Source organism: Lonchura striata, chromosome 1A (assembly GCF_050655825.1).
Source record: "Lonchura striata isolate lonStrDom1 chromosome 1A, ASM5065582v1, whole genome shotgun sequence".
NCBI classification, from domain to species: domain Eukaryota; kingdom Metazoa; phylum Chordata; class Aves; order Passeriformes; family Estrildidae; genus Lonchura; species Lonchura striata.
This window is the reverse complement of record NC_140741.1, coordinates 19,604,921-19,628,900: the sequence shown is the minus strand read 5'-3', so window position 1 is coordinate 19,628,900 and position 23,980 is coordinate 19,604,921. Positions and strand designations below refer to the sequence as shown.

At 38.5% G+C, this 23,980-nt stretch overlaps 1 protein-coding gene across 1 annotated transcript in view; it reads right to left on the bottom strand.

The window, feature by feature from the left end:
* The window catches only part of PTN (pleiotrophin), a 69,408-nt gene that overhangs the window by 17,192 nt on the left and 28,236 nt on the right, over window positions 1–23,980 (bottom strand). The window contains exon 2 of the mRNA XM_021551962.4: window positions 107–213. Coding sequence (XP_021407637.1) covers window positions 107–212 — 106 coding nt within the window. The 5' untranslated portion in view covers window position 213. The remainder of the gene's footprint in view (window positions 1–106; window positions 214–23,980) is intronic.

The window sequence follows — 23,980 nt, the reverse complement described above, 5'->3', positions numbered from 1 at the left end:
AAGGTTAACAAATGACCTGATTTCATAACAAAACCAGAAGCATTTGACCTTCTCACAGGCATGCAATCTATCTTGGGGATTAACTCTGAATTAGACTGGACCTTACCTGGTTTCTCTTTCTTGCCAGCCTCAGTGGTACTCACAGCTGCCAGAAGGAAAAAGAGTGCCAGGAGGGCAGCTGTGAACATTCGACGTTGTTGTTGCTGTTGCATTCTGCAGATCAATGACAGAGAAGGAAAAAAATGGTTAGTGAGACTGTAAAAAGTGGGACTCCAACTAAAGCGTTTTTGGGAAGCTCTGCTTCAGGACCGCAAAACACAAGCAAGTCAAACATAATTAGCTATTGCCAGAATGAGCAATTATCTTCACTCCAGAGAGAATACGGAGATTTTTAACTATTTTCCAGCCTGTGTACCAAACCCGTGATCTACAGCACTGATATTACTGGTGGGAAGTTCTGTAACTATTGCTTGTCTTCTTTAAACCAGTTAGAGAATCAAGGATCTTGAAAGGTCTGGAACTCCTCTCCTCTTTTCTGACCCCTGACTGTGTAAAAATAAGCAAAAAATACACTTCATTTTTCACTTTACCAATTCATATGAGGCAGGGGATACTTTACTGTCCACCTTGCAAGAGTTGAAGTTCTTATTAGGCTTAAGTGACATCTGAAAACAGCTTTTTTCACAAAAACTTATACAGGTGATATGTGATGCATTATCTTAATTGTCACTGGCGTTTTGCTACATACTTCTTCCTTCCCCTCCAATTAGTGTCTCTTCATAATATAAATTAAACTAATTGTTTGATGTGCAAAGTAGGCACAGAGATAGGACTTGCACACACTGCTAGAGGCTACCTACAGCATGCTAATAAACCTGAAATCTGGATTTGGGAAGCAAATATTCAAATACAAAATGGTATTAAATTCATTTACTTGGGATTGAAGCATCATTCACTAACCAGTCACCAAAAGTCATTCTGAGATTTCCCTTTCCTATTTCTATAATTTGCACTATCTCACTTTGGCACTGTTTATCAGAACACAAGGCCTTCAACACATAATTTAAAAATAAGCAATGTCCCTCTTTCCTGGAGACATCTCTCCAGTAGGCAGCCAGGTACTAAGACAGTGGACTAGAGATTGCTTGGATGAAAGGAAGGTGTCTTCAATCTTTTTTTTGTTTTGTTTTTCCTCAGGACCCAAGACGTTCATATTACACCAGCCTTCAGAGGAGGAGTAACAGTGCCACAGTTTTAAAGATAGTCTTTAAAACTCAGCTAGACTGATATTTACAGAGAGTTTAATGGCAGCCTCATCTCATTTTGCTGAGCACAGCAACCATGGAGGAAAAATATTTCTCAACATGAACAAAGAACAAAATGTATTTGAAATTTAATTTGGCACTCCCCAGTATTCTCTGCTGGCAACCTCTTGCTCAAATGCAACACAGTTATAACTGACATGGAAAACAGGAGAGGAATCCCAAACATGGAGACTTTTATGTATCTGGCTTTAATATAATTCTAGAAGTCAGATGAGACAACTTAATAGCTGTGTTGAAATAAATTCATTTGAAGACTGCAAGAGGCCTGGCATTCAAATGTCTGAAAGAGCTATCATTAGCAGAAGTTTCATTTACTTCAAAAGAAAGTATAATTTCCCATGAAGAAGAAAAGACCACCATTGTTTCCAGCAAACTCAAACAGAGCCCACAGTAGAGCACGTGAGTTGCCAGAGCTTGGGTTTGTTTTTCCTTTTTTTCTGCTGCATGTTTCCACTCAGAGCCTCTCATGTTTTACAGAAAATTAATAAAACAAATAAAATAGATAAAAAAAGAAATACATTAAATAAGCAATTAAAAACTAAATACTCAACCTGCCTTTTAGCTCAGTTTACTTCAAATTGTTTTTCCATAATCAAATGAGCACCTCTTTCATGAGGAAGGGCTGAGAGAATTGTGTTTGTGCAGCCAGAAAAAGAGAAGGCTTGGGGTGACCTAATTGCAGCCTTCATACCTGAAGGAAGCTCTTGAGAAAGATGATGAGAAACTTTTTACAAGAGCATATAGTAACCAAACAAAGAGAAATTAATTAAAATAGAGAGTAGGGTTAGATTAGATATTAGGAAAAAATTCTTTACTGCGCCTGTGGTGAGGCACTGGAACAGGTTACCCAAGGAAGTTGTGGAAGCCTCAGCCGTGGAAGTGTTCAAGGCCAGGTTGGATGGAGTGCTGAGCAACAGGTCTAGCAAAAGGGTGTCCCTGCCCATGGCAGGGAGTTGGAATTAAATGATCCTCAAGGTCCCTTCCAAGACAAACCATTCTATGATTCAAATACAGTTGCCATACTATTAAAAATCCAACTCCACACTCAGTTCCTTGCCCCTTTCCTTCAGGGGAGCTTCCCACCAGTAACACTGCACATCCCCTAACATCCCATTTTCACTATAGTTTGTCTTCTCACTTCATCTCTTCCAATCAGCTTTCCAGAATCCTTTGTTGAAGGAGAGAGTTCATTTCATGGAAGCACACATAGCAGGAGATAGAAACACTTTCTCAAGTCACTGTCTGCCAGGTGTCAGAAGCTGAAGCAAAGACAGCACTAGTGGTTTTACTCTGAAGGATGCCACCAAATACAAGAGATGGTCACAGTTTTGGGGCTGCCTCCCACATCCTCGCTGCTCATCCCAGGGACCTAGGATGTAGTCACACATACCCCAGGGGCTCCCCAGTCACTGGGAGTCATGGATAACTGTCACTAGGGAAGCTGCCTCATATTAAATTGAAAGGGACTCAAATTTAAATCAGACTGACAGTCTTTTCAGCAAAACAGATGGGGAAAATAGTTAGGGTTTTGGAGTCTGAAACATTCCAGGAGCCCTATAAAGAAAAACCCCACAGAGCCTTAATATAGCATGCTTTCCTAAGACTCAAGACTCCCCTACAGACAAAACACTTGCCAAATGTCTAATGCAAACACTAACCCTACAGAGATATAGATATTTCGTCTCTCTGCAGAGACCAGGCTGCTTCCTGAAGTGCCTCTCCTGTACCTACATGTGAAAAGTCATGTTGTACAAATGCAGACTTTGCCTCACACCACACCACCAGCTCAAATATGATGTAACCAGTATAACCATAGAAAACCATTTAACTGTTTTGCACAGTTTGGATGGCAAACAGCAAAGGTGGGAGTTCTCACAAGATTACAAGCAGCCTATATGTAATACTCACAAAATAGTCAGTATTTTTTTCAAAAGGCCAGAAAATGCCATCTACCAGCAAGTATGTGAGTCCAATCTTCAGCTCTTCTTACAAATATTTTAGTTGGCAGTTAAAGACAATTTAAGATAAAAACTCACCAAACAATATATTCTACTGAAAATAACTCTTTTTTGTTTACTTTTTCAAAACCCAAAGGGTTGATTCTTCCTTTTTATAAGATTCTTTGATAACGTTTTCTGTTCAATCATTGATTTAAAGAACTGCCAGAAATGGTAATAGCAATGAAATAAGTGTTTTGCTACATACAAAATGAATGACTCCTGGATATTTTGATTTTTGCAATGAGCCTTCTGTCTACACCAATGGTAACAAGTAAATCATGTGCCATGAGAGGAAAGCATCTCTAAAATCCTGTATGACAGCCCCTAAACAGAGCAAGATGGTGTAATTTAAACAAATGGCAGGGGTATTTACAACCACAGAAAGACAAAGATAAAAGTGAAAGAAAGAAAGAAGGAAAGAAGGGAAAGAAAGGAAAGAAAGGAAAGAAAGGAAAGAAAGGAAGAAAGGAAGAAAGGAAGAAAGGAAGAAAGGAAGAAAGGAAGAAAGGAAGAAAGGAAGAAAGGAAGAAAGAAAGAAAGAAAGAAAGAAAGAAAGAAAGAAAGAAAGAAAGAGGAGATTTTTAAAGTGTGGGCTGCTACAGGAACTTCAGAAAAGAGAAAAGGTAGAGAGAAAGAGAGCTTAGAACAGTTTAAATTAGAAGTTGGAACAACATGAGGAAAAAAGAGTGTGTAATCACATAAAGAGCACCATAACAGGAAAGAGAGAAGAGAGAAGTGGTTAACGACAGTTAAACACTAAACCAGAGAGAGTTAAAAAAGCATGAAGTGTCTAATGAAAGGAGATTAGAAGAGCAGTTGAGATACACCGTAGCAAGTAGCTTCTTGCAGCAATAATAAGGCATAGGAATTCCTTCAGGCTTACAGTTGATTTCACAGTCAATCTCTGCTTGGGAGTAAAAAATGAAAGGAAAATTTAAAAATGGCAGGCAATCAGAGAATTAATGACTTCATCAACCATCCATCCATGGCTTCAATTACATGCTGAGCCTCAGAAAGAATCAGGCAGAAATCATTCCATGGCTGCAGTTTAAGGGACCTCTTGAGCAGAGCTTGAGCCTCCCACTCTAAATCCCACATTACCCCAACCTGATTTTACAATCCCACTCAAGTGGACAGCCCAAGGCAGCACAGGCGTGCACTTCTTAAACCTTTGGATCTCTGCTAGTGCAAGCCAGGCTTGCCAGAGGGACTCTCTCTGCACTCACACAATTAATTCATACCCAGGTACTCCTGAATCAGAACAAGTCTTTCCTGAACAGAAGCATTCAGAACAAAGCAGACAACTTTGGATGAAGCTGTACTGGTGAACAAGAGTTTCTTTTTCCTAGCCTGACTGAAGCTACTATATGTAACACCCCAGGATCACATATGCCTTTTACAGGTGGCTTTTTTTGCTGTTAATAACTTTATGCACAAGTCCTTCCCTTCATCTGTTCTTCCCAAAGCAACTGGCAAGGTCCCAGATTACAGAAGCAAGTATTTCATTATTAGTCCATATGAGTGCAACCTACCACTCTAAACAATCAGGTCTTCTCACATTATTATAACCTTTCCATACCCTCCAGCTTGTCCAGTATAATGTGCCAGACACCAGCTGTGTTGATGATATTGTTAAGCTGCATCTATAGCAACACTGAAGGTATTGCCATTGCTAATGATGGGCCACAGGCTTTGGAGTGAGTTTGCCAGGGCTCTGGACCAAGGCTTGTCAAGGTTCACCCTTTCTGAGCATTCCTTGGCCTGTCCACAGCTTTGTCACATTTGCTTTAGCTGCAACAGCGCTTCCTCTAATAATCAGCTGTGCTGATTTACTTTTCTTTGTCATTGTATGGAGCCATGTAAGTTTTGTGCCTCTTATGATAATATCTTATAAAGAAATGCAGGGTTGGTATGTTAGCAAAGGCCTTGAGAATTAGAGACACAGAATGCAGTGCAGTGGAATACAGACATGGAAGATATGAGATGGGGCACCAACTTATCAACAGAGACACAAACACTTGCTATAAACAACTGTCCCAAGGTCAGATAAAGAAATTCAGACATGGCCAAAACTGGTTATAGGGGTAAGAAAGAGAAAGCAGAAATAATTTCCAATATACCTAAGTGTCCTCTCTAAAAAGTTTGGCTATAACAAGACTGCAGACAAATGAAGAGAGAGAAAGGCATTAAAGCATGCTAGCAAACATTAAAAAAAAAAAAAACCAAAAAAAACAACTCCAGGGTGATCCTAGAGCAAGGAAAAAAAAACCAGCAATATGAACATCCTTCTGGACAAGGACTCCAAAGGATGACAGGTCACCATAACCATCTCTACCACCCACACAATGAAATCATCAAGCTGAGGGATAAGAAGAGCTGGAGAAAGGTCAGCATAACATCAGGAAAAACAGTTGAATCTAAGCTCATGTATAAAACTTTACCTGTGGTAGTGGTGGCATTATTGTTAACATTATTTTAACACCTGCATAGATATAATCTTTTTCTGCAATAATTACATCTGCACTAATAACAGTCCTCGGATTAAAACATTAAGATTTGAATTGTAATAACAATAAATCTTTGGTTTAATATAACTATATAAAAAAGGTATAGTTCCTCTTTTGCAGTAAACAATATTTCACACACTGTTATTTTCATCCCATGACCACAAATAAAAATGTATCCCAGGTGCAGATTTAAGAAGTTCCTGCAACCCATTATTTTTCTTCAAAACACCGCTCATTTTGAGTCCTCTTTAAACTGCCTGCCCACTTTAGAACTAACTTTTACATTAATCCTTCTTTTTTTCCTGCTTGAATGAATAATTTCTCATCAAACTCCCACAACAAATATTTTAATAAATTACAGTTTGATTAGTGCCAGATTAGTCATATCTACAAAATCAGTTTTTAAATTAGCTAGTTTGGGACATCAGTCTCCTTTCAGTAAATACATGCTGTGTTTAATGAAACTTAATATTTAATTCCAATTCTTAAATTATTCCTTTATTCAAAATCTGCTCTACTTTGCAGTCCATCGAGGGCAGATGTCTGCAGCTACCTGGATGTGTTTCTTTCCCTCTTTTTAAGGGTAAATATTTTATTTGCTAAACTCTAGTTGTACAGTAACAGGAAATAAAATTTGATCCATGGTTTAATGTATCTGAAATGTAACATGCCATTTTTAACAGCTGAGAGATAATAACACAGGTTTTCTCTGTAAAAGAGAAATTAAGAGCAGTTGGCTCTTTGGAGTTTTACCTCAGAAACTGTTGAAGAATCTTCTTCTGCAGGTCTTTATCTCATTCACCACCCAGTGCCTGCCCCTGTGTCCTACCTGATCTCCCATATGGAGAACTGAGGCAAAACCTAACATGCTTCTGGAGCCAGAGCCATGATCTCCCAGCTGTAGTGTGTTCCTTCTTCCTTCACACACATACACATTTCCTTTGTTGTCTTTATTTGCACTAGTAGGAAAATAAAATTTAAAAACTAGATTTGCCCTTTGTTGCCCTTGCAAGATTTAAGCCAACTAAGTTTATGGTGAGTCTCAGCAATCTTCCATGTCTGGACTTTAAAGACACTACTTTATAGGATGACCACTACCATTTTTTTAAATTTCTGCAAGCTCACAATAGCACTTCAGTGGGCTGATCCCGAGTGAGATACAGAATTCTGCTCTACAGCTTTTTCCCTACACTTTTTCTTAAGGAAACAAATGTCAATTTTATTTCTAGCTTGATAGAAATAAATTTTAATCAATCCTTTATTAAAAAATTTGCATCAGTCCAACACACATCACCAGTTTACTTAATTTCACAAAAGCCAACTTTTAAAATTTAAAACTTTAATCAGATCTATATTCATGCTCCTATGCAACATAAAGCAAATCAGCTTGCTAACACTTGATACAAATGGTTATTTTTAGGGATAAACTTTAAGATGAGATGTAAGATCACACTGAATCAAATTCTAAAATAGCTCAACTTTTTAGAGTTCTATATTAGGTAGTGAAGAAATCACATCAACAAATTTTAGCGCTTATTACTATTAGCACCTTTTACCTTCTAATTTAAGTTGTTAAAGATAAACCTTCCCTGTTATGAAAGATCTCCTATTTTACCCATGCATAATCACTCAAGGGCTTCTAACTAAAGTTTTCCACATCCAACTTTGGGATGTTTTTCCGTACTCCTCCAAGAGAAGATTCATATGACTCAAAACTGTCTTATGTATCACAGAATCACAGAGTATGCTGAGTTGGAAAATATTCATCGGGACCATCGAGTCCACCTCCTGGTCCTGCACAGGACACCCCAAAAACGACACCGTGTGCCTGAGAACATTGTCCAGACATTTGCTGAGCTCTGTCAGGCTTGGTGCTGGCACCTTCCCTGGGGAGCCTGGTCAGTGCCAACCACCCTCTGAGGGAAAAACTTCTTCCTGATTATCCAACCTAAACCTCTTCCAACCAGCTTCAGGCTGGTTTGTTGAGTCCTGACCCTGATCACAAGAGTGAAGAGAAGCAGTACCTGCCCCTCTGCTTCCCCTCATTGAACACCACAAAAGGGTATCCCCTCAGTTTCTTCTCCAAGCTGAATAAAACAAGTATACCAATAGCTTTTATTTATTTATTTAGTGTATATAATTAATTTTGCAGCTATATTTCCTTTGCTGTGGTTTCACTATTTTTGGAACCTTTTCTGGACCTTCAAGTTCTGTTAACCAGTCATGATTACCACTGCAGAGCGTGTGGGGGCTAACCCAATAATTTTAGTTTGCAAGTACTACACCTCTTTCCAGCTTCTCCAACTAATTTCCCAGGCCACCCACACCTGATATTTCACTCTGATCTCACCCAAATGTGTTTCAGTTTTCAACTTCTCCTTAACTACTTTCCATCCTGACTACTGTGGTTTATAATCTAATTTAGTTCTTTGTCTTGTCTACTCTGCCACTGTAGCGTCATTCTTTTATCCAATGCAAAATCTTTATTTACCTTACTTTTCCTTCCTGGGTATGAAAAGCAGACATCAACATCACATACATTTCTCTGTATACCTTCTCAAGTGTAAAGCTCACCATATTCTCTCAGAGTTCAAAATCTTCAGTCTCCATCATTTTATCATGCCTTCATGGACCAAAGAAATGCTATGTTCACTCAAAACTGTTACTATAGCCTTAGTGGTCTAAGTCCAAAACTGAGCCAAGATTTAAAGAAAGAAAGAACCTTTAATTATAATAACTGACTATTCAGCCAAATGGTCTCTCTCTGACTGAAAAACCATGTCTTAATCTCATTTATAACAATGATGATCTTTCAGAATGATTTTGTTAAAGAAAACCTACTAGGATAATGATGAAACACAGAGTTTGTTTCTTTGGACAAATTAATTAATGCAATTATATTTTCCACTTGGGTGAGTAGGGGTGAGTGGGTTGGTCAGTGTATCAAAAACTCCCTCATATTAATTCAGAGACCTGCAGACACTGTAATTCTGCCCAAAGCAAAAGCTGTGTGCTCATTTTTCATACTTCTGTGACTTTTCTGAGAGGGCTTGGTTTCCTTTTGGCCCACAGTAATGAAATTTTGGCAGCTCCATCTCTAACTCCAAACACTGGATGCCAGTACTCTGAACCTGTGTGTTAACAAGACAGTTCAAAGCCATGTAGGAAACTGAAAATAGGCTCCCTGCACTTCAACTCTGGAGCAAAGCTAGCATCTCAACAACAGCCTCCAGGTCCCCATTTCGAAACACAGAACCCAGTGCAGCTGATTGGTTGTCCTGTCTGGGAAAATTATAAGAGAATCAGGGAGCTTCAACTAGCAGCCACTCGAGGGTAGAGAGAGGGGCCACCACACATGGAAGCTGTTCCAGCAATGCTCCCCTCCATGCAGAAGGGGAAAAGCTGGCAAGCACCAGCTGGCAGGGAAGAGGCAATTGCTTCAAGGAGAGCCAGTGCTGGAAAGAGTTGGGTAAGCAGCAATTTATTCCACAGTACAGTGGCAAATTTGAAAAACATAAAATTGAGTGTAACTATCTGTTTGTGGCTACAGATCCTCCAGGGAGATGTGAGAAAGGTCTAGAAGGCTGAAACTATATTTGGCACACTTTCTGTATTTTTTAAACTAGCATTTATGCTCAGCTACAGCACAGGATACCATAAGAATGAGCAAGAATTAAACGCTAAAAAGGAAAAAAATCATAGCATGACCCTTCTGAAAAGCCCAAGTTAAACACTTCATTTCAAAAATTGCAGTGTGCAGCTCAGGGACAACATTTTTCAACATGTAACCAATTCTATATTCTCTTTTCAACATGGACATTATTAAGGGCCAGAAAAATGAGCAGTGAGGCCAGCAAACTATGCCAATGCCATAAAAAGAAGTAGAAAACCAAGATTACGTGCCTGAAGAAAATTACTAACATGCAAACAAAAAAAACAAAAAACAAAAACAAAAAAAAACAACAAAAAAAAAAACCAACAAAAAACAAGGACCTATTAACACATCCCATCTAGTTTTGTTCAAGTAAATAAGCTAAAAGCTGAAGTAATTAGTTCATTTGTGGACAGCAGTTCCCCTAGTCTTTGATATTTGCTTAGCTGATTGCATATTTGTCTGTCACATCAGCCAAAGGCAAATACACCTACTGGAGATATTTTATATTTCTAGTTCCCCAGACACAAACGAATAGTTCAAGTTGGTAACAGACACCCCTAGGTACATGAGTTCTGCCTTTAAATGCATAATTTAGTCTGGTGCAAGACTCAAGAAAATGGACAATACAAACAAATACAGATGGAAAATTTCTTTCATTTTTTCCAAAATGTTCCACGGGAGAGCATAGCTTTCCACAGGATAAGTCTTAGAAAGCATTCTTATGAATTAAAACAAATTTATATGTGGTTTTATAAGCTCACTACTATACAACTGCATTCCCTTCCATTAAAAATTTTAAATAATTAAATAATAAATATGTAAATAATTTTACACAAGTTCCACTGAGGACCCTAGTGCTTCTTTTAGCTGATCAAAGAATAATGAATCACTTATAAAAGGTGTAATTTTCAGGGGTCAACATTTAGCATTCACACAGTACGGTTGTGAACAAGACATAATGGTAGCGAATACTTTCTTCCTCAAAGGAAAAGTGCAGTAAGTGGAAACACAGTGCTAAACAAACACAACAGGCAGCACCTTGATTAAAAGGCCAAGAATTAAAAATCTGGAGTGGAAATGATCAAAACTTTCAAGGGGATTAAGAATGTCATGCTTCTCTCTTCCCAGATCTCCAACATGAGATTTTTAGAATGTAATTTTATTTTTCAGAACGCCTAGGGAACACATCTAATATTTCTAAAGAGTAATAATTGAGAAGGGAAAAATACCCAAATAACAACATAGCAACAAAAAAACTCCATTCAATATCATAAACTGATATTAAGAAAACAGACATGTCTATAAAGGGATGAAAAAACATGCTGTGTTTTCAAAAAAAGTATTACATTTATTTAAAATAAAAGTGGTGGTTGCTATTTTTTCTGTTGGTCCCCAGTAAGTGTACAGAGATCATTTTCTTAGCCCTGGACTTCAAAAATTTTCTTAAAAATGAGATTTCTGAAATTAACATTGATGTTGAGATCCGTTTCCTCTCGTTCCCTGAGCTCTTATTTTGTTCTTATCCACAACACACACATTTTCTTCCCCTCTTTTGTTCTTTGTTGGTCTGAGCACATTTGAATTGATAACTAATACCGTTCTGCAACTTCCTCTTCTATTGACCTTCCACTCCTACTGCTCCAGCTGTGAGACAGGAGAAACAAAACAAAACAAAACAAAAAAAAAAAAAAAAAAAAACATATTTCAGTTCATTCTACTATATTTCCAGATCTTAACTGAAAAAGATGTTTTAAGCCACCTGTTACTTCAATTTTTTCCCCCCTTCCTGCTCTTCCCACGACAGTCACAGCTGTCACCTCAGTATCGACAAAATCACAGTGGGTTTCTTAGACTTTCATTTCTACAGGGCTAAAGATTAGACACTCCTGGATCTGCTCACCAAGAAGACCACATGAGACCACTGAGCTCCATTCCCTCCAAAGGTTTTTGTCTCAATGACAGCGAGGCCAAATTTCTGACTGAATTTTTCTGTGCATCCTCTGCATCACTGTTTCTCTCCTTGTGCTGTGGTCAGAAGTACAACAGTGACAGGCAAATCCTCTCTCTATTCCCTTTCAACTCTGCTCTCCCAAGGTGCAAAAGATATAATTACTTGATGATAGCAGGGGGAAAAGAGGTTCTTAGTAGTTATTCTTTCTGCCGCTTTTCACACCTCAAACTACCAATGGTTTTGCTCTACCTAATGATCTTCTGGTTGCCTGAGATTATACAAAGCTGTTTTTCATGGTTTTTCAAAGTCTCTGATAAGAGACCAGACCCCAACTACTCCACTACCATGACATTACAAGACCAGAAAATGGTAAATAAATACTATTACAGAGAGCGTTCTGATATAAAGAATATTGCTGACCACCTCCTTGGCTACCTAATGTGTTTTCTTATACCAGAGATTAATTTGGGTACCTCCTGAAAAATGTTAGAGTAAGGAGGGGCATATTCCCATTAACTTGCTGAGCAGAATGCAGAAAAGAGTCTCTCACTGTCCCTGTCTATCCAAGAGAAAGTTTTCTTTACTCATATAAATTCATTTATTGTAATGGAGCAAGCTTATGAAGCCACATATTCCTGTCCATTGCAGTTGTAACAACGCCCTGTGGGTATCACAGTCAGGAAGGAAAAAAAAAAGAGCAATCAAGGAGCAATTTTGGTAACTGGGTTCAGAGCCAAAGATTATTACTAATACTGTGAGGACATGTGCAGATATACTTTGATGTCACCACAGTCCCAATGGCCACACCACCATTGTGAAAGAAGCATGGTTTGAGAGTAGTTTAAGCTGTGACATGATTTGCATAATGAACAGCTGTACTGTACAAGCCAAACAGATGCCTCTACTGTATTTTTATTTTCATTTTCTCCCTCTGCCCCAGTGAAGACATTTTCAGCTCAATGGCAGTAGGCAAATCACAGCATTTGTGACTATCCTCACTTCTGCATCTATAGAACAGGGATAATAGCACTTGTCTCCCTTAAAAGAACACTGAGAAACCCATAATAAAAATGATTATGTGAAGAGAGCATAATTTTATTAGCCAGCATCAGCTGCAGCTTGCTCTACTTTCCTGCATCTCATGCCTGCATGGTTCCAGGTTTTGAGCAGGGTAGCCAGACTTCCTCAAGCAGAGGAGAGCAGCAGGAACACTGTGAAACTCCCAGTGGCTCAGCATGTTGGTAAAGGAAAGCTGCCAGACTCAGCAGAACTGCCTTCTCTTTGATAACTACCTTTCCTCAAAAATAAACAAATTTTGGCAAATATTTGAGTTTTGATTTCCCTGAGATGACTATCAGGTTAGAGAATTTTACCAGTTTGTTTGGTTTTTTTTAAACTTCAAATCAGGCTCTGAGAAATAGGCCATACTCATAAAGAAAGTAATACATTTTATTTCTTTTATTCAATACTACTGTCTCTTTTGCTGTTTGTCCCTTCAGATGACATTCCAAAATATGCAGTACAGTCAGAAAACTAACCTGAAAGCACAGAGCTCTATATTAATCTTTCCAAAGGACTCTATTTATACTTTTTTTTTTTCAGAGAAATTCTCTCTGCTTCAAGTGACAAATATCAGGGCATTTGGACAGCTATGCAAAAATGAATTAGGAAAAAATTAAATAAACTGAAACAAAGGATATGTGAAATGAAATCCGTGTCTCAGCCTTGTTGTGACACAGGGCTAGAATACGGTTTTAAATCTTCCTTTTCCAAAAACAGTGAGCAGAGGGCAGCAGTTGTGTGGCATGTTATCTTTGCCAGTCAGCAAACAGCATCTCCAAGGAACAAATGCCCACCAGTGTGACACGAGTCAGCAAATAAAGCCAAGAGCCCAGACCTCATGTTCTGCAATTGATTCATAGAAACACTGAATATTTTAGGTTGGAAATACCTTTAAGATCATCAAGTTCAACCATCAACCTAGACTGCCAAGACCACCACAAATCCATGTCTCTCACTGTCACATCTTCACGTTACAGGGATGATGACTCAGCCACTTCCCTGGGCAGCCTGTTCCCATGCTTGATAGCCCCTTCAGTGAAGCAATGTCTCGTAATATTCAATCTAAACTTTCCCTGGTGCAACTTGAGGCCATTTCTGCTCATCCTATCACTTTTTACTTGGGAAAAGAGACTGACCCTGACCTTGCCACAACCTACTGTCAGGTATTTCACAGCCCTTCCCACTCAGCTAGAACTTTAGGAACTGCCTCACTCGTTCCAGTGCAATTTTAGCAACTAGGTTGGACTCTCCCTCAAATTTGTGAAAGAGCATTCATCATATAATTTAATAGTAGCAAAAATGAGTTGGGATGCACTGCCATTTCCTTTTCAGCTCTTGGAGACAGGCCAATGCTTTCCATGACCTTATCAGTGCTAGAAAGGAACAACCTTTTGACAGCTGCAGTGAAGCATCTTTAGGATGTTCACTGATGGTGTCAGCACCACAAGGTAGTGCCTCCATCCATGGGAGATTTCTTGTGTCCTAGAAACAAGCAAGCCAGTGGAAGAAAGTACAATCAACTTCACTTGGCAGAATAGAAACTGAGGTTTATAGACATAAATCAACTTGCTTGTAATTATCCAAAAGATGTGTGTGACAGAAACAATTTTTTTTCAGAGAAAATAGTCTTTCATCTTAATGAGGAAAACATCCTAGACAGAAAATCCCACTTATAAATATGCCCAGGAAGACAGAGTTGTCCCTGTCCAGTCTCTTACCTCATTGGACTAAGTTTCATTTTTCTATCCAAGGTAAAATATGTCAAATGATACTGTAACTATGTCATTTCAGCTGATAGAGGATGAAGTTGTACAGCATGCAATTTACCGGAGGTGACACTTCAGTGCAGCCTTTTTGACTTTTGGACAGTTGAGCTTTTTTGTTACTTTCCATAAAAACCTTTCCATTTAAGTCAATACAGAGCTGCATGCTTGCAGCAAAATTTTGGTAGCTACAGAGTAAGGCTGCAGTCTGCATTATTACTGAAAGGACACTGTGCCTCAGCTACATTCCAGCAACGTAACAGGTCAAAATACATTCAATTCTTTAAAAGTCTATTTTCATCTACCCAAGCAGGGTGGGAACGTTTTCATGACTGATTTGACTTCTCTGTTATCATCTTTATCTGGTAGAAAGTCGTGGAAAAATTAAGAAACTCCATTCAAATGAAAAATTCTTGCCATCTGACATTCCTGCTCTAAACCGAGGGACACCATTTCACTCTGTCCTTTCAATTACCCTTCTAAGTCTCATCTTCTCCAACCACAGAAAATCCTCCCTTCCTTTGTCCCTTTACCCTTGTACACACATTTTAAAGAGAATGTCCTTTCAGTTCTTCTGCATCTTATGGCTGCTTTAGGTTGCAAAGTTCTCTCAAGACTACTAAAACAACATTTTTTTTAACAAATAAAATAAGATAAAAAGAGCTCTCTCTAAACTGGAAGGTAGCGAAGGTGAGAGCTCCTAAGGGAAGTTATGTTTTTCCAAAACCAGGTACATATTTTATTCCATCTATGTCTCTGAATACTAAAAGTAATTTCTAGCACTGGGAGAATGTAACACCACAAGGGGAAAAAAAACTGGAGGAGTTATTTATGCTATTAAGTATTTAACAAATTCTTTGATGGGAAGATCATACAACAATAATCAGAAAACTGAAACGTCACTGAGTAATGCTAATGTAAAATTTGCAATGCAAAGGTGAAACTTCTTAAAATGTGGGTGGGCAAATACACATTTCACACTGTTCCCATTGTCTTAATTTTGCATCTGCCAGAGATCTCAGTATTCAATGTGCAAGTAGGAGAGAGAAAATCTCAGGGAGACAACAGGAGACTTTGGCAACTAATGGGGAGAACCAGACCCATTGTTACACTGAGAGTCCAAACAGAAGAACCAGATACTAAAAAAAGAAAGAAAAAAGTATTAAACTTTAAATGTGACTAAATTAAAGTGACATTTAAGACCACTGTCTTTGGTGGAGAGAGTTAATAACAAGTTGAGAATAACAAAATTACCCGAGAACTACTTTTCAGTTTACTCAAGATTCACATAAATAAAAATGCAACAAGTGACACATGAAACACCTTCTACAGGGTTGTCTTTCCAAACCACAATGGCTAAAGAGATATTTTAGTTCATTTTTGTTTCCTTTTTTCCTGTTTTTTTTTGTTTGTTTGTTTGTTTGTTTTTGAATGGTGTCCAGATTGTGCACAGACTTGTGTGATACAAGTCACCCTAATGATATAGTGTATCATCACAGTATTACAAAATCAGCCAGGAGATGCAAGAAAGATAGAATTACATTTAGGAAGGAAGAAGTTGGCATTTTTAACCTCCAAAGGGAGACTACAGCCTGGAGGATGTTGAAATACTGCTGAAAGGCAGGTTTCATTCAAATTGACTTTTTATTAATATATAAATAATGTAATTTTTTAAAGTTGCATCTATGCTACATATAACTAAAAAAGGGGAAAAAATACAGGTTGAGAAAAGCTCAGATTTTTTGATGATCTACTGATGGATATTTTTTTTTCCCCAGACAGTATCATTTTCCACATCATTCCAAACCAGACTGGTTTTCAGCAACCCGTCTCTTGATAAAGCTCTTTGAGAACCACCTCTTTAGCACTTTGAACAATCAGTTAGTCACACAAACTTTGTGCTAATTTGCCAGCAGAAAGTAAAAGAAAGAGAAAAATCATTTATGGCTATGTTTAATTTAAAAGCAAAATTTTAAATCTTGTTATATCTGTCTTCTATAATTGATAGCTGACATTTTGATTAGTTTCCTACTCCTTAAAACAGCCCTAGCTACAACTCAAAGATTTTTCAGGCAGGCACCTCCATCACCCATATAGAGAACTTGTTTTATACTACAGATATTTCTGATGGCCTCCAAGGCATTTTCCTGGAAGGTGAGATTACTGTGCCCTAGGGAATATTGAAGTATTTTATACCACATGTTTAGCTTGCTCAGGAGATGTGGGAAACTACCACTATAAAGAGCCTCATAGGACAATATTTATGGCATTCGGATATGCCAGCTTTGGGATGAAAAGAAAAATCTTTCCCAGCCCAACAGAGAAGTAATGTGAATCAAGACTCCCTCACTATATATCATATTCAAAAGACTGCTAGAAAAGGGCAAGGAAGTATGATATAGAGCAGCCTCTCCCTTGTATGAACAGCAGATAGTCCATACACTTTTAACTTTCAGTCACGCATAGCTACACTGTGTAACTGCATTTCTCAGTGAATAAAATATTTGCCAAGTGTTATTCAACAGGATTTTCTTCACAATGCATCTCCCAGCAGAGTCGCAAAACAGTCCTGTTTGTCATAAGCGAAAGAAACTGCTTGTAAGCACTTCAACAATCACAGAGGCAGGATTTTTAGGAAAAAGTTCCAAATTTTTCTGCTCTTTGTGTGATGCATGAGAGGATACTTAAGAGATTCAAGTGGTAGAACTCCGTAGCGAAATCCCTGTTTTACGGACCACGTTCCTAAAGCTGAAACCCAGGTGGTCTCTTTAGAGCCTGCTGCTGAGTGGAGCTCTAGGGATCACAGTGTTTACACCATTTGGGATGTACAATTTTTTTCCCTACCTCATGCAAACTGCCATTTCTCCTCCTCCCAGACTTCTGCACTGCTAATACGTGCAGAAATTCAGTACTGTATTTCTCCATATGAAGAACTTGGCAAGGATAGACCCTGTGCTCTTGGCAGAAGTTTATCCTGGTATTATGCCAATAAACAATCATTTTCTGGTTGCCACAAGCATCCCATTATTTCGGTTTAGCCATTCAGTCCACTCCAGTTCAGCTCTGTTAGTGCTTCCTTAATAAACCCTTATTATCAGGGGCTTAGGCCTCAGTCATTTGAATTCATGCTCAGCCGGGACTTGGTATTCAGAAACCCAGTCCGAATGTCCTTAAAAAAAATACAATTAAAACCTTTACTTGGCCACAGAGCAGAGACAATGAAATTTCATTGGCTGCAAGCTATATTTGCACTCTTAAAGACTTGAGAAAAGCTGGATATTGAGATGTGTTTTATAAACAACTCTTGGAGGCTTTAGCTCTCACTGAAGAGAAATGCCACGGCAGTCTTTTTGCCTTCATCCTTTTTTGTGTCTATAGCCTGTTGTTTACTACAAAAATAAATATCTTTTTCTCATCAATTTTTAACACCTGTTCTTGGGGCTAGATTCGGTGGGGACAGACAGGACCAAAAGCACCTTGAAGCTCTCATCGGGGTAGGTACAGACTGGAGACAGCACCTGAGACAGCTCCTCCTCCTGGGACACAGCCTGGCTGCTCCAGGGGTTTGGTGCATACTGAGGAAGTAGCTCAAGACATTCATCTGTACAGCATGGGATTTACAGCTCTGATCCAGGAACCCCAGTTCTCCTAGAAAGCAGCAGGCAGTCTGTATCACTCAGGGCACCACACAAACACTGAATTTGCGAGGGGACTGGTTCCAGACTTTGAATTTTAGGTCATCTTCATTTCTGCACAGATCAGTTAAGAAAAACAGTTTGCCTGGAGATTAGTTATAACTCTCAGACTGTAAGGTTTGTCACTGAAAAACTCACAACTACCTCCCTCATGTAATCCACTGTCCTAAACCCCTTAAAATGTTATTTGTTTTTGATTTTCTATTTTTACAATAATGGTGTATAAACGATCAGTGTTTTGCTGGGCCCACGCTGGATGTCTCTGTGGTGCCTGCTGGGACAGGAGTAGCAGCACGAATCCCTCAGACAAAGCAAGGGTGGCATCTCTCTGCCCCTCTCCAGTAAGTTCTCTTTGTTCAATTTGGGTCATCCAAGACACAAAATTTAAATGCAAAAAGGTGTATCACCCATGGTTCAAATTAGTAAGGCTTTACACTGTGTTCCTTCCCTTCCAATATATCTTCCCTCAATATCACACCATCCTTACCACCATAGAGGTAAGCACCAGCAAAACAAATCCTCATCCCCTCAACCCTCTCCCTCTTCTCTCTGCAATTATAATCAAATATACAAACCATAGAAAATGTATTCTCTGCCCTGCATCCTAATAAATGTGAGTAGTGTCCTAGAACAAACTGGCTTCCAAGATGGGGAACTCACTGATGACTTCTTTTGGAGTTAGGAACTGGGAAAAAAGTGTGATAAAAAAAACCCATACACATTTTGGACACCTAAAGTTGAAATCCTTCTCCATTTGGTGCTTCAAGCCTCACTGCAGGTTATTCCAGAGAATTGTGCGACCTGGGAGGGTAGGAAAAGTACACAAGTTTTCTCAAAGAGATGCTTTACTCGAGACAGAATCCCTTGTGAACACTTTTTGTTTCTGTTCCCATAAACCTAACTGAAACTCTTTACTGCTACTGCTGACTGAGGAATTTGGAAACTAGCATGGCAAAAGCAGCTTTCCAGGGACTGTGCTACTACTGTGAGCCTCCAGAGTGGTAATAAAGACGAGTTAGTGTGTGACTGAAAGACCAGTTTCATGGGCTCCTCTCTGGGCTCAGGGACCCTTGTCAGAGCAAAGAGCTCCCAAAGGCTCTGGATTCTTCAGTTAGAGCAGAATTACACACACAAGAATCCTGAGACAACAGGAGTGCCATCCACCTCAAATGAAATCAGTGTCATATAAACCTCTGAAATTGAAGCTGTCTAGAAATGCACCAGACCTTGTACACTTTCCAGTGCTCTTTATACTCTTCATGAGGGATTAGAGAGCTGAATATATTTGTAACTCTAAATGGTACTTCCTTTGTTTCTAATTTCTTCCCAGAGGTTTAATAAGCAGAAAAGTGTCATGGTATGCATGGTTTTTACAATTTCTGTAAAAAAGGAATTCTGTTTCAATTAGTCTCCCAAGAACACAGCTAATTTAACTGCTGTGTTTTGTCATTTTTCATTTTTTGTGAATTTGCAAGAAATACAGATGGAGGCAAAAGGCCTTTATAAAATTGCAATAGCTGAAGTTAATGGGCAGGTACTGCAGAGGGGTGGGGGAAGGAAAGAAGAAAAGGTGAGGGATGTTAACTCTTGATGATTTTAGTGAAAAATTATGACAAGTCTTTATTTCTGCACAGCTCAATCCTGCAATGTAATCAGTCCATTCTTATACTGGCAAAACACCTACCTCCAATGGGAGTGATTTTTCCAGAAACACCTCAGGACTTTATTGCGAAATCCCAACCACAAGGTTGCTATAATCTGTCATGAATTAAATGCATGATTTCTAAGGAAGATAACTCAAAGGTCCTTGAGGTAGATGCATTTGCAGTTGCTGTATAGGTGCAATACAGCGTTGCCCTCTGCTGGATTTTAAGCTGTCTACTCATGCAAAAGTTGCCTCTGGCTGAGCTAGAGGATGATTTTTAAACACTGTACTAATTACCATAAGGGAATATCCTGCCACCAAATAAGGAATGAAATAGTGAATTAATGCTTATTCCTGAGCAAATTTTTTTTGTCTACTGGGCTAGTAGAGCTTCAGACAAGGGGCAGTGTTGACTTATTCAGCCCTTCCCCAGTGCAGCAACAGTCACAGTGACTTGCACACAGATACACAACATCTAAACAATCCAAAATTGAATTGTAGGTGAACTCTGGCTGAATTCTGGTACCTACAAGAGTGGACTGTCACATCCAACTATGTGTTACCCAACACACAGCATTCCTGCTATATACAACTTCTACCAACTTTTCTGGGCATCTCCTGATGAAAACTCAAGGCCTATTTCCAGTCTCTTCATAGCTATGAATACAGAGTCTGTGGACTGATGTAGGATGAGTGTGACAAGAACGAGGAAGGATCTCCTGCTTATGACTAGGATAATTTTCTTCCTAGCAGCTGGTACAGTGCTGCCTTTTGGGTTTAGTATGCAAATAAGGTTGATAACACACCGATGTTTTACTTGTTGCTAAGTAGTGTTTATGCTAAATCAAACACTTCTCAGCCTCTCATTCCAACAGCAGGTGGGAGTTGCACAAGAAGTTGTGAGGGGACACAAACAGGACAGTTGACCCCAGCTGACTGAAGAGCTATCCCATACCACAGAATATCATGCTCAGTATATAACTTTTGGAGAAATTGGCCAGGAGGAGCTTATCCCTGCTCAGGGATTGTCTGGGCATCAGTCAGTGGGTGGTGACCTATTGCTTTGTGCATGGCTTGGGGTTTTATTTCTTTGTTGTTTCTTTTGCACTGTCTCCCTTTTCATTACAATTATTATTATTGTTATAAGTATTATATTCTGTTTAAGTTCTTAAACTGTTTTTCTCTCAACCCATGGGTCTTACCTTTTTTCCAGTTACCTCCCCAGCTAGAGAAAAGGTGAGCTACTGCCTGCATGGTACTTAATTGACAGCTGGGCTTAACACATGACAAAGAGCAAACTGGATGCAGCATAATGACACAAAGCAAATCTTTTTGTCCACTCCTGCTTTTCATCATCCTATCATGTGCTGACTATTCCTTATCTAATTGACTTTTTGGTGTAGCCAACCAAATGCACACACATAAACAGGTATATAGGCACTCCTATATACGTAAATACTTATTTAAACACAGCTGCCTGCAATGGGTTAATTATACTCAAATGACCTAAATAAAGACAACAAATCCCATTTATGTATTTCTTCAGCTATTATTCTTGCTGATCATCTAAAAGACACAGCAAGGCCTTTTGCATCCTGTAGCTTGATGCTGTACAGAATGGGACTATATCCAGAGAATCAGGACATCTGCTAATTCAGACTAATATACAGGAAGCTGAGACTTAGCAAAATACTGTTTCAGATAAAAAGGAAGTGCAAAAAGAAAGCTCTTTTCCATTTATACTAATTTCCAGGGTCTACCCTTGCACTTCTTAAGTGGTCCTTTATTTGGTTTCTTCTAACTTTGCTTTTTCTATCATTCTTTTCCCTTTTCACTCTACCTTATTCCCTCATTTCAATCTCTATTTACTATTTTACTTATTTTCCCTCTTCCACCAAAAATACATGCAGTAGGTTCTCTTTGCAAAACCTGCAAAAGCAGCTCCTTATATCCCCGGTTTTCTTAGGATTCCAACTCTGTCATGTCACATGGGGCTGTGGGAGAAACCCACTTTTCTTCATGGGTGGTATTGTTAATAGTGATAACAGCAACAACAATAAAAACTTCAGGTTATAAAGATACTTTCTTGCTTTGTTGTTTAATGAGAATGTCTGCACTCTAAACAGCACCCTTTAGCCTGTTTCTCCCTGCAAAATAGTCACAGTTCTCTGTGGGAGGCTTCTTCCTAAAAATAAATGTCATTATTTGTTTTCTCTTATCTTACAGCTAATTAAACTTTGCCACCATAACATTTCACCTTTTCATTGTGCTGCATTTCCAAAGTATCAAACTGCACTTTGGTCTTTTCCTGCTTCTTTTTTTCTCCCTGTACTGGCAAGCCAAGAGCAATGGCTGGGGTTTAATTTAAAATTTTTCAACCCCAGCCACATGAAATGAAAACAAAAAACAAAGCTTACATTGTTTGATCTCTAGAAAGAAGTTAGCACCACAGGTCAAGGTTTGATAATCTAATGATTTCAGCTTACAAACTGCGCAAAGTGGAAAACTTAACACTGATTAAAGGTCTGCATATGAAAGCACTGAGACATTAAATTGCTAAGAATGTACTGAAAGAGTGACAGAAGATAAGAATTATATACATAGTAAAAAAATAAAGGTGATAAGGTTCACATTATCTAGAAATCAATTCTTAAATACAAAGTCTACCTAGATGCCAAAACAGACTTTTATGGACCAGGAAGACATTAAAGAACACAATTCACAGCATCAGCCCATTTTTTCACTGCTTTGTGGGGTTATTTTTAATTATTTGTCCTCATTCAAACGAGTAGGCAAAATGATCCATTAATGTTTTATATTCACCTTGAACCAATGACTGGACAACATGCCAAACTACAAAATCATTCTTGTAATGATGGGAGACACCTAAACAAGCAACAATTCCAAAGCAGTGCCAGCTATTATCAATTGTTTTGGAACTATCAGTAGCCACTATGGCCAGTGATGCAGATGATGGCTCCAGTTTAAGACTGAGGAAATAAATCACAATGCAAATACTTCAGCAAAGTGATCCAAGGTGCAAGGCAATGTATATAAAATTCTCAATGTGTCACACTCAGGTTCATTCCCTACTTTACATTCTAAAGCACAACCATTCAAATTTAAAAAAAAAAAAAAAAACAAAACACAAAACAAACAAACAAACAAACCTACAAAAAGACCTAAAAAAAAACCCCACACACGTTGCTGCTTAAAACATAAGTTAAAATCACAAACTTTATTTAAGACTATTCTTGATCTTTGGACACACTGTACTTCATGACTGATTGTATTTTAGATTAACTGATTAAACTTTTTCCACAACAATAGCCATTCATGATTTATACTGGAAAATGCTTGGTGATGATGATATATCAGAATGCAAAAAATCTTCATGTGACCACTGCCCTGTCCTGAAAAACCATGGCAAAAAAAAAGGTTTTGCAAGGCTTTAGATAGCCACAAACATAATAGTTACAGTACATCCCTGATACTTTTCATAGCAATGTCAGAAAATCAATGCAGGAAAACTATCAAATGGATGATCTTCTTTTCTCTCCCAGGGTGTGGGTGTCCCAAAAGGTCTTGGCACATTCCAAAGCAATATGCAGAGTCCCTGCAGGACAGGACTGGAGTGGGAGGACTCTGACAACATGCAGCCTCCTTTTGAGTTTAGTGTTGCCAGTAGGGAAAGGGGGAAAAAATTGTTTGTTCTCTTTATAATTATACCAGAAAATTGCATTTGAAAATTATTGCCAACAAGAAGGTAGAAAAAGACCAGTGTAGTTTTCAAAATATCTTGCCTGAAAGAGTGTATTTAAGCTTTCCTGAGAATGACTTTTAGTCCCTATCAGAGAAAATACCTATGAGGATTGAGTTCAAGTTACAATTGCAATAAGGAATGAGTAAGGTAGTATAGTCCAAGCAGAAACAGAAAGACTTACAATCAACTCGGACCTCGTGGTACCATAAATCCTGATGAAATTTGGAAAATGAAAGAGTAATGCTGACAGACAGGCAAGGAACAACCTTCCACTGTCAAAACATTCTGAAAATTATGCTATTTGTTATTGTTCATCACATGCCAAGAGAAAGCAGAGCCAAAAACTGTTTCATTTACAAACAAAGCCTAAAATACTGGAAAATTTAATGCATTCATTTTCCTTCCCACCTCAGTTTCTACAAAAATAAAAATAATAATAATCTTAAAAAAAAAAAATAAAGACAAAACAAAGCCCAAATCATTCAATGGACTCAGCACTGGATCTTTTCTCATATTTAAAACTGCAAGATCACATGTTGATGTCTGTAAGGCTGCATGCTTTAAAAAGTAAAAACCCACATTAAGTGAACTTGCTGTCTAATGAATGTGTGGAT